Source organism: Miscanthus floridulus, chromosome 3 (genome assembly GCF_019320115.1).
Source record: "Miscanthus floridulus cultivar M001 chromosome 3, ASM1932011v1, whole genome shotgun sequence".
NCBI lineage: Eukaryota > Viridiplantae > Streptophyta > Magnoliopsida > Poales > Poaceae > Miscanthus > Miscanthus floridulus.
The window spans coordinates 61,517,238-61,536,866 of NC_089582.1; the positions used below are offsets into that span (position 1 = coordinate 61,517,238).

The following is a 19,629-nucleotide window of genomic DNA, read 5'->3' on the forward strand; positions in this document are numbered from 1 at the left end:
GGTTGCTATGGTTCACGGCAAGCACGACGACGGCATTCTCGGTGACTCGCTGCACCCTTAGTGAAACTGTTTCATAGGAGGGGCAACCAAGTCAAGGAGACACAAAAGCACCACTCAATTGAGACAAAGGGGTAAGGAACGACGCCCTGGCCGAGCACCCACCCCGACGGCCATGGTGGACCACCATGAGGGAAATGCTCTGCAGTACCTCACTAGAGGATGAAAGCTCATCGAGTCGACTCCAAACATGAGCTAACCACCAGAGCTAGTTGGGTGCATAGTTAATTGGACAGAGGTGGACAGTGCAAGGCCAATTAGGTGGGCGACGCCATTCGGTCATAAGGTGGTCAATTGTAGGGGAAACCTCAATTTGAAGCCCAACGCCATACAACTATAGCAGTGGCAGGCTTGGCGCTTAGCTAGGCTCCACTTCAAGCTCTAGGCGTGTGCAATTACAAGGATGGGGCCAGGCTCTGCGTGTTGGCCTTGGCGCGGCTCGGTCGGCCGATGTGACGCCATTCAAGGCGACTATGATGGGAAGCACGACGTGGCACAGCCACTAAATGGAAGAGGACAACGGTGCGACAGATGACGGCTCCACGTGCACGTACAAGGCCAGCACGACGACGTGCGACTACAGCGCCTTGGCTTGCAAGACGACGGCGGCCAGGCCATGTGACGGCGCAGCGGGCATGCATAGCAGCGGCAGCGACGACACAACCCAAGTGATGTGAGCGCATGCGAGGTGACAACGCGATGCAGAGGCACGTGCACATGCTGGCGACAATGGCAGCAGCGGTGGCAAAGCGGCCAGGCTCACTGGCCCCTAGCGTCCCGTCGAGCGCGGCGTGCGCATGAGTGCGCGTGCATGGGCGCTGTAGTGGTGATGCGAAGCCCGCACGACGGTACACGTGTGTGCGTGCGTGGATGAGCGGCGACACTGGGCCGAGGCATGGCGACCGCGCCCAGACGCTGAAACCGGCGGTAACGTGCCATGCACGATTTTTAAAGTGCCCCAAAAATCCAACCGATGCTTCAATTGCTAAACCACCTATTTTACACTCGAGATGGCATGTTAGTCTACTAAAACAAGCCCTAAGACCATACCACTACTTAACCCGATTCTCCTACAAAAATTACCAAACTTAGCTGAGTCAAAGTGTATTCTTAGGAAATTTGACTAAGTCTCGATCAGATTTGCGTCGAATTCGATTTCTAAGCCATTCGATACGCTAGCTAGTGAATTCCTTTCGCGACCTCAAGTATTTCATCGTCACCTACACGGTTTGTACTACAAACTTTATTAAAGTCCCGCATGTGCGTTCTATAGTATTCTTGCTCAATAAAAATTTGTTTAAAACCCTAAGTGATGTAACGCGACATTGAAATGTAACTTTCGTTTTGCGTTTTTGTCGATCGTTTCGAGTTATAGGAATTGATTTACACACTATTTTACATACACTATCATATAAATATGATGCCCATGTAGTGTTTTAGCAAAAATTTACAGTGTAACACCGAGGGTATTACATGAGATGACTATCAAGATATAGGACGTGAAGATGATTCGGTGTCTGCGGTTGGGTCTTCCAGTGACTGGGGTCCTTGATAACGATCACCGGATGGACTTGGTGGAGTAGTTTTGTGGTAGAAAACCACCCAAAGACGAGGATGCTAAGAGAGCAAAGTAAGAATTTCTATGTTCCAAACATTTACCATTTTGACACCAGCACATGCAAGTCATTGGTTGGTCTCTTATATCACAAATATATGTTATGGTCAAAGTCTGTCGTTGATCTACATATTCTGCAAATTATTTTGTGATTTAAATGGAGAGTGTAGTACATAACTTTTATGATGCGTATTGTCTTTGTCTAATTTAATGTTTATTTTTGTTCCCTCGGCTCTCATTTAATTATCCTTCAAAAATTTCAAGAAAACATCCGGTGTTAGTTCAGTCTAGATAACAAAAAACTTTGGGACGCCGCTGCACCAGAGCAGGAGATCGAGAGGTATGTTAGGGTGTGGCTGTGGCACTTCTTAGGTGCCTTCCTGTTCCCCGACGCGTCAGGTAACACCATCAACTGGGCCTTCCTCAACATACTGAGTCAGCCATGGAAGAATATAGGAGCGTATAGCTGGGGCAGCGTGGTCCTAACATGGATCTATCGTCAGCTCTGAGTTGCCTACCGATGTAGTACAGGAGGTGCCAACCTATGAGGTTGCTCCCACCTACTACAGGTTTGGTGTTGGGAGCGATGGCCAGTCGAGAGGCCCGTTGTTCACGGTTTACCTGTAAGTGCATCGATTTTTTATTTTCCTCAAACTTGATGCCGCACTTGTGACTGACTCCTATTCAATGTGGGCATGGAATCACATGGACATAGGACCGACTGCTCTGTACGTCTGGCAAGAAGCGAAGGTAGTTAGAGGGAACCTGAAGCGGTGGTACAGGCAGTACTCGGACACACTATACGTCCTGACATAGCACCAGGTAATGACCACTTTGATACTGCTAGTCGGTGTTGTTGCTTTTTTATTATTCTAAAAACCTAACTGTAGTTACCTAACTGTGGGGGTATTAACCCCTATACCCTTACGGCTAAGCTTGGGCCAGCCTGGATCGATGGGTCCGGTCCACCCGAAAGACGACATGCGGCACAGCCAATCTGATCGGAGAAACGCACAAGGAGTCAAGGCGGATTTGGCGATCAGGTAGGATCCTGGTCGGTTAGAATAGGAATCCTTATCCAGCCACATATGGCAATTGTAACTGACTAGGATTGGTTTCCAGATCTGTAACCCTGCCCCCTGAACTATATAAGGCAGGTAGGGGATCCCTCTAAAAAACATCTATCATTGACATACAGCAATACAAATCAGACGTAGAACGTAGGTGTTATGCCTTCTTGGCAGCCGAACCTAGATAAAACCTCATGTTTGTCTTGTGTCACCGTCTTGTTTGTGGCTTGCGCATCTGTCTGCCGACAATCTACTACCTTGGGCATACCCCTAGGTAGACTGCCGACCATATTTCATCGATAGTGGCGCGCCAGGTAGGGGGTGTGCGTACTGCTCTCCAAGCAAACAAGATGGTCATCGTCTCCGCCTCCATGGCTACGCCGAACGGCCTCAAGTTCACTGTCGGCCAGATCACCTAGACCACCGGCTCCGATGACTTCATCGCCATGACCACGAAGGAGGCGTGGATTTAGTCTGCGCTGACCACTGCTTCACCTGCATCGGCTACGGCTCCGACCACGACAGGTACGGCTCCGACCATGATGGATCTGGCTCTGACCATGGTACATCTGGCTCCGACCACGCCTACATCATCTTCAGCCACGCCGACAACTCATCGTCTGCTTCCCTGCTACAAAGGGAAGCAGATCGACAACACCGACCTACTCGACTCCATCGATCGGGTCGGCACCAAACTCGCTAAAACCCTAGCTCTAGTAAGTACGATTCAAAGTCAACCTAATGAGCAGGTAACCACTCCCCACAATAGATCTACCCGACCAGCTCAGACCAGTCACCCTGCACGACTTGGTACAGATATCGTGGTCATATCTACTCCTGAAGGGCGCTCCACTCGTCGCCGGCCAGCCTCCACGATGGGTCTCTAGCTCTCCGAGTATGAAGCCTCGACGGAGAACCACCAGGTCTAGCCCTACGGCCTGCGAAACGCTACCTCCAGCTACGCGTATAACCTACAACGCCGCTTGGATCTGTGTTTTATGCACCGACCTCGGCTGAAGCTGCGCAACTTCGTCAACATGATCCGGACTGAAGATTATCAAGAAGGATCCATCCACATAGTCCAAGAGGGCGACTCCAGCTCCTCGTCTGGCATCGCATCTAAAGCATATGTACACACCGAGCTTCAGCATCACGAAGACGACGGCGCCAAGTACGATCTGGATCTACCAGACCACGCCTCAGGGTTTTCACAATTCCCATCTTTCCCGCTAAGACGAGGGGATTTGATCCATGTTGTCAGCAATGACGAACCGCCAGCGGTTGGCAAAACAGAACAAGAAAGGACCACGCACGAAGCATGCAATATTGACCGGTTTAATCGTTGACAAATCGAAGCCAAAGCAGACCAGGAGGCGCGACGCATAAGGGTCCAGCCACGCGATCTCAACGATGCTTTCGACAGGGTGAGGGACAAACAGGTCTTCAGGACTCCAAGTGCCAACGTAGCCGTCGCCATGGCGACAATGCAACGGCTACCCAACACCCCGGAAACCCAAGCGGTTCGCGATGAAATACAAGCCTATCTGACGGTTGCCATGGCCCAGACTGCAGAAATTGTAAATCAAGTCTGGGCTCCATCTATCTCAGTCAAGTCAAGCCACAGCCGCCAGCTCCCAAGTCACTCACAGCCACTCAACCCACGTGGCTCGTGCAACAACGACCCATCAGACAACCGTCAAGGCGGAAACGGTGGCCACGATGGTGGTTAGGATGACAACCGCCGTCGGGAGGACAACCGTCGCGACGTCTGGGACGATAATCACCGAGACAACCGCGATAATCGCCGCGATAGCCACGGTCGCAGGGCTAATCTAGATGGCAATCGAGATCGCCGTGATGGCAATAATGATCTCCGCCATTACCTCGGTGGACGCGATATGCGTGCTCGCATCAACCAGAGAGCCAACGATCGAGCATCCTACGAAAGCTATCGCCGTATGGAATATGACACTGCCCACGGTCCACCGGGTTTGAAGCAGTTTATTCCACACCTTCGCCAAGTCATATGGCCTAAGAATTTCAAGCTCAAGAAACTTCAGAAGTACGACGGCAAAGAAAACCCCGAATTATGGGTCATGCTCTACGAAACCGTGTGCAGATCAGCCATGGCTGACAAGCACGTCATGTCTAACTACTTCCCAGTCGCTGTTGGCCATGCAGGTCACCAATGGCTGGTCAGCTTGCTGGCAAACTACTTTGATTCTTGGCAGGAGCTTAAGCAAGCCTTCATCGACAATTTCATCGCTACTTGTGAACAACCGGGCAACAAGTACGATCTACAATAGATCCAAGATCGGAAAGATGAGCCACTGCGCGAGTACGTCCGGCATTTCTCAGAGATGCGCATCAAGGTCCCATCAATCTCCAACAACGAGGCAATCGAGGCTTTCATCACTGGCCTCCGCTTCCACGACGCCCTAAGAGACAAGCTCCTCCGGAAGAGACCTGAATCGGTCATAGCGCTCCTATCCACCGCCAAGAAATATGCGGACGCCGACGACGCCAAGAAGATAATTATTGAAGAAGCAGCAAGGGTTCCACGCTCCGACCACCCCCCACACCACGATTACTACCGCGGCAACCGTGGTTGGAATGACAGTTTTGACCGCCGCAACCAGCGCAACGACTCCCACGACCACCGCGACCAACGTAATCAGCAGCGTAACCGCCATGACGATTATAGGAGCAAGCGTGCTCGGGAAGACGACGGCGAGGTCAATACCGTTAAAAAGGGTGGCGGACATCGTAATTACGAAGACGACTATGCCAAAGCATTGAAGGGGCCCTACCAGCTCCATCCTAAGTCAAACCATACCATGGAGAATTGCCGTGTTCTCAAGTCTATCTATACGTGTCAACAGGCTCCGGATACATCCGACAAGCCTAACGATACAGGGGAACAGCGCAACGAGGATAACGACGACGACGATGTAGACCCTCGTCACAAGTACGTCAAGCCAACCGATCGCGTGCACACTACCATTGGAGGCAAAGTGTCCATCGAGACCAAGCGGGAACGCAAGCTGCACGCCCGTGCTTGCTTGAACGTGGCCAACGCCGATAACCTCCTCGCCGATCCGCGGCTCCCTCCGTGGTCTCACCGCGAAATCTCTTTCAGTAGGAAGGACCAATGGGCCGCAATACCGGAGCCAGGATGTTTTCCCTAGTCCTCGATCCTTATATCAACAAGGTCCAGTTCGACATAGTACTGATCGATGATGGCAGCTCCATCGATATACTGTTCAAGAACAGCTTGCCCGCCCTGAAGATAGCTCAGGTAGATCTTAAGCCATACGAGGCACAATTCTGGGGTGTTCTCCCCGGACAGAGCTCTACACCTCTCGGGCAGATCACGCTACCTGTGCAGTTTGGGACCCCGGACCACTTCCGCACCGACTACGTCAACTTTGTGGTCGCTGACTTCGACGGCACCTACCATGCTATTCTTGGTCGACCGTCGCTCACCAAGTTCATGGCCATACCTCATTATAGGTATCTGGTGCTCAAGATGCCTACCAAGAAAGGAGTCCTAACCCTCCGAGGTAATGTGTACGCCGCTTACACCTGCGAAGACGATAGTTTCAAAATAGCAGAGGCCCACGACCTCTCTATTCACATGGCCGAGACCATGCTCGATGCTAAGAAGACCTCAGCCGACCACCTAGAGATCCCAGAGCTCGAGGCTCCACGCAAGAACATCAAGTCAAAGGAGCACAAGGTGATCCAGCTGGTCGACGGCGACCCCAGCAAAACGACCCTTATCAGGGCCAACCTAGATCCCAAATAGGAAGACGCGCTCGTCGGGTTCTTGAGGAGCAACGTGGATGTGTTCGCATGGAAACCTGCCGACATGCCCGGTGTACCTCGGAACTTGATCGAGCACTCCTTGAATGTCAACAGCAAGGCCAAACCTATCAAGCAAAAGCTATGACGTTTTGCTCGTGACAAAAAGGAGGTGATTAGGGTAGAAGTTACACGGCTTTTGGTAGCCGGATTTATCAAAGAAGTGTATCATCCGGAGTGGTTAGCCAACCCGGTTCTTGTACGCAAAAAGAATAATGAATGGAGAATGTGTGTTGATTACACTTATCTCAACAAACACTGCCCTAAGGATCCCTTTGGCTTACCTCGCATAGACGAGGTCGTAGATTCAACCACCGGTTGCGAGCTCCTTTCCTTTCTCGATTGCTACTCTGGTTATCACCAGATCGCTCTCAAAAAGGACGACCAGATCAAGACGTCTTTCATCACGCCTTTCGGGGCCTACTGCTACACGACTATGTCGTTCGGGCTCAAGAACGCCGGGGCTACATACCAACGCGCCATTCAGTCCTGCCTCGCAAACGAGATAAAAGACGACCTTGTAGAGGCCTATGTGGATGATGTAGTTGTCAAAACCAAGGAAGCACATACCCTTGTTGACAACCTAAAACGCACCTTTGCAGCCCTCAACACATTCTAATGGAAGTTAAACCCAAAGAAGTGCATCTTTGGTGTTCCTTCTAGTATATTGCTAGGCAACGTCGTCAGTTACGATGGCATACGCCCTAATCCAGAGAAAGTCAAAGCTGTCTTAGACATGAAACCCCCTAAAAAGGTGAAGGATGTCCAGAAGCTTACCGGATGCATGGCTGCTCTCAGCCATTTCATATCAAGATTAGGAGAAAAAGGGCTACCATTTTTCAAACTGCTCAAAGCATCCGAGAAGTTTGAGTGGTCGGAGGAAGCAGACGCTGCCTTCACGCAGCTAAAACAATACCTTACATCACCTCCGGTCCTCACTGCTCCCAGAGAAGACGAAACTCTCCTACTTTACATTGCGGCAACCAATCGAGTGGTCTCCACTACCATGGTGGTCGAGCGCGACGAGTCAGGCCACGCCTATAAGGTACAGCGGCCAATTTATTTCATCAGTGAGGTACTCAATGAATCCAAGACCAGGTACCCACAGATTCAGAAACTACTCTACGCCATACTGATAACATCTCGAAAGTTGAGACATTACTTCGACGGATATCGTGTGGTGGTCATGACCGAGTTCCCTTTGGGGGACATCATTTGCAATAAGGATGCGAACGGGCGCATTGTCAAATGGGCAATGGAGCTATGCCCCTTCTCCTTGGAATTTGTAAGCCGTACTACAATCAAGTCTCAGGCACTCGTCGATTTCATCATCGAGTGGACAGATTTAAGCACTCCTGCCTCTCCGGGATCCGATGAATATTGGACGATGTACTTCGATGGCTCTCTCAACATTGACGGTGCGAGAGCAGGAGTTCTTTTCATGTCACCATCCAAGGAGCAGCTCCGGTATGTCCTCATGATTTATTTCCCAGCATCTAATAACGCCACCGAATATGAAGCATGCCTGCATGGTTTACGCATTGCGGTTGAGCTTGGTGTTAAACATCTCTATGTCTACGGAGACTCGGCTCTGGTCATCAACCAACTCAACAAGGACTGGGATACGACCAGCGAAAAGATGGACGCATACTGCAAATCGATAAGAAAGCTGGAAGGCAGGTTCTATGGCATCGAGTACATACATGTGGTCAGGGACAAGAACCAAGCAGTAGATGCGTTGTCAAAGTTAGGATCATCCCAAGCCAAAATCCCACATGGCGTATTCGTCCAAGACCTGCTCACGCCTTCCATCAAAGAGGAAGATTCCACAGTCGACAAAGCTCCAGACCAGCAATTGGTGGCTACGGTTCTGGCGCCGAGCACAACCGAGCCACCTCCGACCACTCATGAGCCAGACTGGAGAACACCTTTCATCAAGTACTTAACAGATGGCAGCGGTTATACTGATCGGATAGAAAACAAGCGCCTGATGCGTCGCAGTAAGCAGTATCTGCTCGTCGATGGCAAGTTATGGCGCAAAAACGCAAAGGAGGAAATCTTGATGAAGTGTATAACCCGGGAGGAAGGCGAACATCTCCTGGACCAAATCCACTCTGGCTCCTGCGGCAACCACGTGGCCTTAAGAACACTGGTCGGTAAGGCTTTCCGGGCAGGGTTCTATTGGCCGTCAGCAGTAGCCGACATAGAGAAGCTAGTCTGCCACTGTGAGGGTTGTCAGTTCTTCGCCAAGAGAATCCACGTACCAGCCCATGAGATCCAGACGATTCCAGCCTCTTGGCCCTTCGCATGCTGGGGACTGGATATGATCGGGCCTTTCAAACCCGCCCTCGGGAAATTTACATGCGTCTTCGTGCTGATTGACAAATTTTCTAAGTGGATAGAATACATGCCTTTGGTACAGGCATCCTCAGAGAAGGCTATCACGTTCCTCGACCAGGTCATCCACCGTTTCGGCGTACCCAATAGCATCATCACTGATCTGGGTACTCAGTTCACCGGGAACGCTTTTTGAGACTTCTACGATGAAAGGAGCATAGTAGTAAAATACATCTCGGTGGCGCACCCTAGAGCTAATGGACAAGTCGAGCGGGCAAATAGCATGATCTTGGATGCATTGAAGAAGAGGATGTACAGAGAAAACGACAAAGCTCCCGGACGATGGCTCAAAGAGTTACCAGCCGTGGTCTGGGGCCTCAGAACTCAGCCCAGTCGTAACACCGGCGTCTCACCATACTTTATGGTTTATGGTGCTGAGGCAGTCCTCCCACCAGATATAGCTTTTAGATCAGCACGGGTAGAGAACTTCGATGAAGACAAGGTCAATGAAGTATGGGAGCTAGAGGTGAACAGCGCAGAAGAGAAAAGGCTCGATTCTTGTGTACGTATGGCCAAATACCTTGCTGTTTTGCGTAGGTACTACAACAAGAACGTTAAAGAATGGTTCTTCGTGGTCGGGGATTTGGTCCTGAAGTGGAAGACAAACTAGGCTGGTGTCCACAAACTCGCAACCCCATGGGAGGGACCCTTCATGATCAAGGAAGTCACGCGACCAACGTCTTACAGGTTAGCTCACCTGGACGGTACGGATGTACCAAACTCGTGGCACATCGACAAGCTTAGACGTTTCTATGCTTAACTACTGAGATATATACTCCTCTTGTACTTGCGATTTACTTCAATAAAGCAATTATGATTTCTCCGACCACTCTAATGTGTCACTTCGAATTTTATGGTTATTCTAACTTAGCCAGTAAAAGCCGACCACCACTCCTTCTATGGTTTTCGGAGCAGGACCTGTCTCCGATTCTTCCCAACGCTTGCATGGGATCCGCTCTCTACGTTACGGGTGATCAGCAGGCCCCCCTTGGTTTGACTTGTCCGCGTCTACGTGTGCATAGGTCACCGTACCTCACACTCCGACCACACGGCAAACTAGGGCCGCACAAACTTTTCGGGATGATGTGTCGAGCAAAATGGTACAACTAAACAAAACATTAACATGTTCTCACTTAGTTACACCAAGAAAAAGTTTCAAGCTTAAATACGTTTTATACAAAGCAAACAAGCTTACAATGATATACAGTTACGTTATTACAAGCTTGCCTGAAGAGGCTCAAGTTTACAATAACACAACTATGTCCTCCTTCTACAGCTCTAAGCCTATTACATCCAGGTGAATTGGTGTCCTTGGTCCAGATTTGAGCTAGAGGGGTACCTGAGTCCTCGCACTAAGGAAGAGTCGGAAGAGTGGCTTTTTAACGGGCCACTAATTTTCTTCCACGTGGTCGAGATGCACTACCCTATAAGGGTGTATAGGCAGTTTGAAAGATTGCAGCCATGCCCACCGCCGTTGTACACAACCAGCAGAAAGTTGCACGGGTGCAACAACTAAAACATAATAATTTAGTAGTCATGTGCATACATACAACCACTAACTTACGTTAAACTTATAGGTATGATCGAATAAATAGGTACAAGGAAAAGAATTGGGCCATGACGCACGCCACGTTCATCCACAACTGGGACAGTTGGCAAAGGGTTCTGATCGTCGAGATACCGCCACACGACCAACGCAACTTCAACCGCTACCTCTAATGGTTGCATAGTAGTACCCACACACATATGCAGGCCCCCTACACTAACAAGCCAATTGATGAGGACGAAGACGAGGATGACATCGTTGATGCGTATGACAAGGCGACAAGGATGGAGACACAACTTCAGAGAGCTCCACTATAGAGATACATGGTAAGAAATTTGAATTTCAATACAACTGTACATCGGCGTTCCTATGAATTGTAGTGATATGAACTTAGCTCGCTTGTGTATGCAGGCATCACAGTTGACAAGTAACCATGCGACTTCATGAGACCAGAGGGGAGCCACACGGCATTCTACACGTCTTCATCGATATACGTTCTATTCTCAAAGCCATGACAGTGGTTAAATGGTTCCCATGACTCATCCATCCGTGTTTTCTTTTTTTTACAGAAAGTGAGGAGGAGCTGCAAGAAGCTGGCACAGAAGCTCAACTGCGTGGATACTCCGTGGGAGATGCCCTATGACCCAGACCTGTCTAGTTCCTTACGCTCGAGCACTATGCCAACACGAGCAGGTTCCTCCGACACGATGGCTGGTGGGACCTCTTATGTTCGTACTCCCGGCAATGCAGGCAAGGGTCCTTCGGAGCACGGCGTTGAGGAGGATGAGGATGAGGAGGACGAGGACGACGAGGAGGACTACGATGAGATTGGGATGTCTCAGCTCGGTGATGCACCATTTCCTACGCAGTTCGACGAATAGGTACTTAAAACAACCATTCGCCATATACGTCACAATTACTTAAACATTGTAAGCAACGATGCCTATATTGTAATTGTAGGGTCCTAGTTATACTCAGCAGTACTGCCGGGTGTACCGCCAGCGAGACCGTACCGACGTTGGGTTCACCCCTAACATGCTGCCATCACGTCCGAAGAGGCAGCGACGTCCGCAGTACCCATATACTCTATGGTCGTAGAAGTTCTTTAGGATGACATGATGCACTTGTACTCGGACACCCATATACTGATGGAACATGTAGTATGTCGAGTAATGTCAAACTTATGTATTGATGAACTTGTGCTGTAGTTATGACTTGCTGAACTTATGTCGAACAGAGGTATTTATCGAACTTGCGATAAACTTGGGACGTGTACAAGTTAGTGGGGATGTTCGACTGCTCACTTCTTTTCTTGTTTCAGCTTATTCTCTCTCACAGAACACTACTGAATCATCTGAAATCTACTGCGCATTCTACCAGCCGAACACGCCGAGTATTGCTGAACTTGTGTATTGATTGTCTCGTGCACTTAACCTTCATGCTGACCTATTCGTTAAACCGACACGACGAAATAACTTGTGAGAACATAACAGAAGTGCATTGTTCCATTTGCTGCCGCTTTGACCGCCGCGCCATGGCTGGGGACGCGTCAGTCTTGCTGCGCCATGGCGGCTAGCGCGTCAGCCTTGCCGCGCCATGATGGGTGGCGCGGCATCGCCGTGCCATGAAGCACGGCGCGTCGGCCCCGCCACATCAGCGACCAGCGGGTCGGGTCGTTGCCACGTTGGCACCCCTGTCGCACCCCATGCATGGTGCGGCAGGTTGAATTCATCGCGCCATGCGAATAGACGCGCCAAAAGTGTTAGATTTGTAAAAAAAAATATAAAGTGTTAGATTTAAAAATAGTTTTAAAAAAGTGTTAAAAATAAAAAAAATCCCTATGTTATAGCAGCCTCGATCCCTCGGTATTCTCTGATGATTGTATTTATACGTTTGTCTGAACTGAAGATGTAACAGTGTGCACTCTATTTGCTCACACAAGTTGATGACACTGGCAACTCTCATTAGTTACCTGCTGATTTTTTGTAAAACTTAATTACTGCCGTTTAGCAAAAGTCAGGCTGAAACGTGTTATGCTGCTTGGGCTTGGAATGTCACCGCTCGAATGAAATGCGTGAGCAGGTCGTGAGGAACATTGCACGGGATCAAAGACACAAGCCAACAACCAAGCTAATTTGCCACTGAACCCATACAAATCCAAAATTCATGTGAACAAACAGGGTAAGTATCAAGATCCATGCCACTGATAACTGTGAACAAACTGGGCAAGTATCAAGATCCAGGGTCTCCGTACTTCCAGAGTAGGCGGGCCTCAACGAGAAAATATGGTAATTTGTCAGATATCAACAGGGTATACAACACTCAAGGGTGCAAAAATTCAGGTACCCTCAAATAAAATATGTGAAGTACTTCTGGACGAGTATATGGGTGTTAGTCACAGCAATGAATGGAGAAAGATTGACAAAACAACCAAATCTAAAGCTTTATTTGACAGAAATCAAAACTTAACCTAGTTCAATCCTGGTTCAGTTTAATTTCTGTCATAGATTCTAAACTGTTAGTCCCACCAATTTAGAGCTGCAATCGAACATGTAGCTCCTTTGCCAAACAAAAACTTGCAGCAGATCAGCCCATAAACAATTAACCAGTGTGTAACAGTGTTGGAGCCCAGGTTTCAAGTCCAACAACCTTGTAGCCTAATCAACATAGACAAAACAAAGAGTTAGAGGGCAGAACAGTACAAGTAAGCTCAAGCTTTTGTTCTGCTAGAATACTGTGCTTCCATGAACCAGCAATACAGTTTTAAACGTTTTGTTGTTTACACTTGCACATGTCGGTATAACTAGATTATACAAAATTTCTCAAAGGGCTATCCAAAATAAAGATATTCTTCCGACTACATTTCAAATTAATGTTTCAGCCAATGTCAAGCACACAACAGGAGAACAGAACACAACTTAGATGAAACAGTGGATACTATGCTTATTAGGTGCAAAAAATACCTAGCGGCACAGCATACATATTCCTTAAGTGGCACAGGCATCATGTGATTAACAGTAGCACCACAGCATAGATATCCCTAAGGCTTTGTTTGCCTGCACGCAAATCCACCCCAATCCACGTGGTTTGGGAGGGATTTAAATGGAAGTTGGTTTAAATTCCACTCCAATCCCTCCCAAACCACGTGGATTGGGGTGTATTTGTGTGCAGCCAAACAAGCCCTAATGGAGCACAGGACACAGCTTAAACAGAGTGAAGAGAAGCACAGATTTTTCAAGCTAGAATCGAAGTCTATTTCGACTCACTAATGCACCAAAACATAGCAGAACCACACCATATTGAAAACAGGGTGAGCTTGGCAACTAGGAGTAGGTGCATCCTACAGAAACAAAAATCACTTACGCACAACAGTTCCATATACTCCCTCCGTCCCAAAAAGAATGCAATTCTTCATATTTTAGTATATCACCTTTGACTAATTATAGATAAAAAAGTATAAATATTATAATATAAAATAAATACTATTAGATTCATAACGAAATGTATTTTTATAATAAATTAATTTGGAGCCACAAATATGAATATTATTTACTAGAAACTCAAACGTGACCACTCAAACCCATAGTTGCATTCTTTTAGGGACAGAGACAGTATATCAAGAAAGCAGGGCATGATGAAAGGATTGGACACTAATATCTCGATCAATGCAACATTTCCATTTGCACACAGTAACTAACAAGAGGCTTAATAAAAGTTTGTTTCAGTGTGGAACATGATCCTTATCGAAGCCAACCAAAATCTTCTAACACAGTGAACGGGCTACAAAATCAGTTATTCATCAAACAGCCCTCTCTCATACACCCGTAACCCCTCTCTGTCTTGCTCTACGGATCAACCCAAGGAGAGATCAAATCACTGGACGCAACTCAATGACAAGGTGTCTAACCGGAGAGGAGAGAGCTCTCATGTCTGGCGGCGAAGTCGCTTCCGGAGCTTGCGGAGCTTGTGCTTGTTCATCTTACGCTTGCGCTTCTTCTTCACGCTGTCCGCCCACACCTCCGCGGCCCCTCCGCCGACCTCCTCCAATGCGGGGGCACCCCCAACCGGATCTAGGCACGGGTGTATCTGGAGGCCCGGATGGAAGGAGAAGAGGGCGTCGCGGAGAATCCCGGGAGGCGTTTGGGCCGGCGTCGACGCCGGGAGTGGAGTAGCAGGGGCCGGGGTGGGGCCCTGCTGCAGGTGCGGCGTGAGGCGGGAGAGGAGCGTGTTAAAGGGCAGCGGCGGCGGGTCGCGGAGGCGGAGGAGCAGCCGACGGAGCGGCGCGGCGGCGGCGGCCATGGGGGACGTGCGAGGAGCGGAGGGTTTCCTTGGGAATGGAGGCTGGCTGGCTGGGCTGGGCTGATGCTTGGTTCCATTGTGTTGTTGGTCCGCTTGGTTCCTCAGGTCCGGTTGGACCCGGAGCTTGTGGTGCGTCCTGGGCTCTGGCCCGGCTTGCTACGGTTCGATATTTTAATTTCTCGTTTTTTTACAACTGTGAAAATTTCAGGTGTATGCATTTGAACGATTTTGACATTGATTGAATCCAAGTGAGAAATTTCAGGTTCCACTCAAACAAAAAGTGAGAAATTTCAGGTGTATGTATATTTCAGTTCGATATTTTATTTTCTTTGTTCTCTTACAAATGCGGGTAGGGATGAAAACAAAACAAATACTTCTAATTTTCGTCCATCCCGAAAGACAGAAAGAGTTTAAATCCTACTTCACTAATCCGTATATGAATTACGACATTTAATACTCATATCATATCCGAATCTAAATACTAAAAGTTAGATTTCTGATACATATACGACATAGATATCAATATCGGACATGCTAGCGCGGTAGCGCCCCGATGTCTGATCCGGGTGCTAGCGTCCGAATGCTCCCCGCACAGGGAGCGAATGAGCACCTAGTGCGTCGGGCTCGCAAGGGAGTGAATCAGTAGTGGTCATGCACCGCACCGGATGTCGCCCACGCCGCTATGGATGTCGTCCATGCCGCCAGCCGCTTCCCATACGCATCCCATGTGCAACACCCGATCTACTTTTAAACATCCAGATGCAACAGTTGCAACATACAAAAGAAGACATATAAAACATTTGAAACAAGCGTTCGAAACACTTGCAAAAACGCCTAAAAACATTTGAAAACAATTGCAAACATATGCAATATCCACATAAAACATTTGCAAACATACATATGAAACACTTGAAAACACTTCAAACATATGATTGCAACATGCATGTATATGCAACATCTAGATCTACTTTTACAACATCCATACAAAACACTTACAACATTCGTATGGAACAGACAAAACATTTAGAACATACACTTGAAACATACGTGTATAGCCATTACAACATGTGTAACATCCAGATCTATTTTTGCAATATTGATATAAACGCTTGCAACATACCTCGAAAATATCCGAAAACACTTGATACATACTATTGCAACATGCGCTTTCATCGTAGCATTTGTTTGTTGCTCGGACGAATGGAGGCTCGTCGATATGGAGCTTGACACCGGCACAGAGCTCGAAGCCACGGAGTGGCGTGGAGATCGTCGGTGTGGAGCTCGACGGCGACACGGATCTCGGCAGAGGCAGGCGGATGGAGCACAGCCACGGCAGGAGATGCGATAGGCTCACGAGCAGGGCAATGCGGAGGGGGACAACATGGGCAAGTGCGAGGTTCGTCGGACGGACAATATTGGACATATCTAACACTATCCGTGTTGGACTATGAATCCAGAAACAAACGACTATCCGTATTCAGTACCATAATATCCGTTCATATCCGGTCGAGTTTTATCCCTACCGACGGGCTGCGGGCACGCAACAAGTGGAAATCGGGCATAACAAGCTTAGAAAGAACAGAGGTTTACCTTGAAATTCAAGCATGCAGATTTATCCTTTTTTAACAATAAAATCGATCTAGCTGTGATAGCCACATGTCAGTAAATGGGATTCTCTAAAAATGTCGCATATCATCGGGCCATTGGCTAGCTTGCTCTAGCATGTGGGTCCATATGTGTCATTGATACGGTGTTTGTATGTTTTGGGGCCACCGCCGGCTGGCAGCTACAAGTGTATGTGTCGTGAACATGGTCTCGCCCAGAAAGCAGAAGAGCCAAATGCACACACACAGTATTTTCTATGAACAGATGCTAGACAAAATTTCGAATTGCATCGACAAGTTGAGCTAGGTGCACCATAACAGTAGCCTACAATACATGAACTTTTGAACACAACAAATACAAACAAAATAGTAGTGAAGAGTTCCCTCTTCACAATAAGGCGGGACGATAGAGCTCAGCAACACAAGAAAAGAGAATGGAGGGTCTAAACCAGTATCAGACCATGCTATGATGCTCCTATGGAACAAGCCTGCAGTCCACCCAATACAGCCTCCTTAGAAACTTCGGCGCGGTCGCTCCTCTGCAACATTCACGCGCAAGGCGCGCCCATCCAAACTCTGTACAACCCAGAATAAGAAGTTATATTTTGGATGTACGAAAAGCTTAATTTATTGATCATGGTATAGGAAAAGGAAAAAGACAGAATCACTCCGCAGCTTCACTGTGATATTGATTATTTCAGTTCGACCAAAGTTACTGTGGTTATGCAAATGGAAGGAATCGAGACTGACCTGTCCATCAAGGGCAGCAATAGCATCATCCAATTCGTCCTGTGTTGCCATAGTCACAAAACCAAATCCCCGCGAACGCCCAGATTCTCGGTCATAGACAACTCTGGCTTCAACTACTTTACCATGCTCGCTGAACAACTGCACCAATCTAGAATCATCCACTTGCCAAGGCAGGTTGCCAACATAAATCCTGAGAGAAGGCCCAGATTGTCTGGGTGGTCTCTCCACACGAGAGCCTCTAGGAGCTGCTTTATTTACAGTCAGAAACCTTCCATTGACATCCTGTCCACATAAACATGTAATCAGCTTTGCTGCAAGTGAAGGAATCCATATAAGGTAGAATCAAGGAAATCTCACTATATATGTAGCTGTTCTTACTAATGTAGAAATGGATTCCTTCACTTTTGCACACATAGCGTATAGATGAAGTAAATTTGTATAAAGTACTGAAGTTCACATGCAACAAAGTGTTCACTTGAACAGTACAAACACTAAAATTTATGTCCAAAATCAAACTGCTTATTGGCATGTGCAATGGTCACCCCATAGGGGGCGCCAAGAGCACTTCTCTAGCTCCTCATTCCAAGCCATTGGGAACCTAATAAAAGATTCTTAGGTTTGGCTCGAGTTGAAGCTTCTATGCTATAAACATTGAAAACTATATTTTCCAACACTGGTCACTGGTCGTAGGAGCAGCTGTTGGAAGACTGGAAACAGTTGGAGAAAGTGCTGACTCTTCTACTTATGACTTGTAGGTCCTACAAGAGGAGCTAGCACATTGCACGGATTTTGACCAAGGATAAATTTGTTAGTGTGTCAGTTCTAGCCTCCCAAACCGCTCATGCCCTAAGAATGAGAACAGGATACATGAGCTGAAGCATATTCGTATGGAAACTAGGAACAGCATTCCATGCATAACGCAAGTGTGCAAATTAGTAGATCACCATAGTTATGCAGATGGCATAAGCAAACAGGCTAACTTAATCATAACTAAACCCAAAATATGTCAAAAACCAAAAAAAAGCTCCATCAAGTCATCAAATACACTCACATAGCTATGGAGCATCTCCACAGCCTTCTCAGCCTCCTCGACAGTGCTCATAGTGACAAACCCAAATCCACGACTTCGGTCTGTTTCTCTGTTGTAAATGACCTGCACAGCGACAAAGTTCATTTAAGAACAAATGAGCAAGCTCCTTTTTGCAATCCAGGGGCAACAGGATCACATATATCCCCAAAAGAGCAAACTATGGTATCCTTGAACTATCATCTAACTATATCACTAAAATATCTGACCACACGGACATCCAAAACTGGCAAACACTAGCTACGAAGCCACCTCAATAGCATGGAGAGGTAAATAAAGGGGGTCATTCTTTATAAACAACAAATATATATGTATATATGTGTGCAGTGTCCTAGGATGAAAATTTGTTTTGAAAGCAATGCAACATTGAGAACCCACCCTTATGTTTAACACAGTGTAACAAGGAGTTAATCAATCACTAAGCTAAAGATGTAATTCTGATAAGAACCTGTAATCACACCACCTCATCACACAATAGGCATATCTCATGAAGCAATACCACATTGCAAAGTGTGCAGGAATAAGTTCACAAATCAGGCAAGTAGACTATAGCAGATGCATGCCTGCACCCTTACAACTTCAACTGCGCATTTACCACTCACCGCACCCAAAAAACCCAAAAAAAAATGAAGAAGAAGCGCAGAAATGACTACAGTCGGTGCGATGCTACTACAGTGCCGTGGTGCAGTAAGTTGAGGCGAATTTGTTCCGTGGCAAGGAAGAGTAGGATAAGGAGGAGGCAGTAGCTACTAGCGTTGAGGAGACAGACGTCACCTCTGCGACCTCGACGACGCCGGCCTGCTCGAAGAGCTGCGCGAGGCGCTCGCTGTCGACGTCATAGGGCAGGTTGCCGACGTAGACCTTGGCCTCCTCGGGCGGCTCGACATACTCCCCGACCTCCTCCTCCTCGACGGCGGCTGAGGCCTCTACGGCATCGTCCTCCACCAGCTCATCCGGCCCCTCCTCTTCCTCCGGCGCGAACGCCTCCTCCTCCTCCTGCTCCGACTCGGCCGGCTCCGCGTAGTCAACCCCGACGGAGTCGGAGGCGGAGGCGGCGAGCGGGGCGAGCGGCAGGCGGCGTGCGGAGCGGAGGCGGAGCAGGCGTCGGGGCAGCGCCGGCGCGAGGAGGACGAGGAAGGGAGAGGAAGGGGCGGGGCTGGGTTTGGGGAGGGAGGCGGCAGCGAGGGCGCGGAGGGACACCGCGACGGAGGAAGCCATGGTGGCGCCGGGCGTGGTGGCCTGGAAGGAAGGAATGGGAGGAGAGGACAAGGGGATAAGAGGGGGAGGGAGGAACGAGCCGCGACCGCGAGAGGATTTTGGGTGGACGGACAGTGGAGGTG

At 48.4% G+C, this 19,629-nt stretch overlaps 2 protein-coding genes and 1 pseudogene across 2 annotated transcripts; 1 reads left to right on the plus strand and 2 right to left on the minus strand.

The window, feature by feature from the left end:
• Window positions 1-1,535: 1,535 nt before the first annotated feature.
• Window positions 1,536-11,430, plus strand: LOC136543808 (serine/threonine-protein phosphatase 7 long form homolog; annotated as a pseudogene).
• Window positions 11,431-12,779: 1,349 nt separating this feature from the next.
• Window positions 12,780-14,923, minus strand: LOC136541729 (uncharacterized). The gene is made up of 2 exons (XM_066533782.1): window positions 14,457-14,923; window positions 12,780-13,206 (listed from the first exon to the last, which is right to left on the minus strand). Exon 1 carries the CDS (start codon window positions 14,846-14,848, stop codon window positions 14,474-14,476), a length of 375 nt encoding a protein of 124 aa, XP_066389879.1. The 5' UTR covers window positions 14,849-14,923; the 3' UTR covers window positions 12,780-13,206; window positions 14,457-14,473.
• Window positions 14,924-16,721: 1,798 nt separating this feature from the next.
• LOC136541728 (28 kDa ribonucleoprotein, chloroplastic-like) lies at window positions 16,722-19,604 on the minus strand. The gene is made up of 4 exons (XM_066533781.1): window positions 19,064-19,604; window positions 18,254-18,355; window positions 17,203-17,484; window positions 16,722-17,028 (listed from the first exon to the last, which is right to left on the minus strand). The coding sequence occupies exons 1-4, from the start codon at window positions 19,505-19,507 to the stop codon at window positions 16,966-16,968; spliced, it is 891 nt and encodes a 296-aa protein (XP_066389878.1). The 5' UTR covers window positions 19,508-19,604; the 3' UTR covers window positions 16,722-16,965.
• Between the last annotated feature and the right edge of the window lie 25 nt (window positions 19,605-19,629).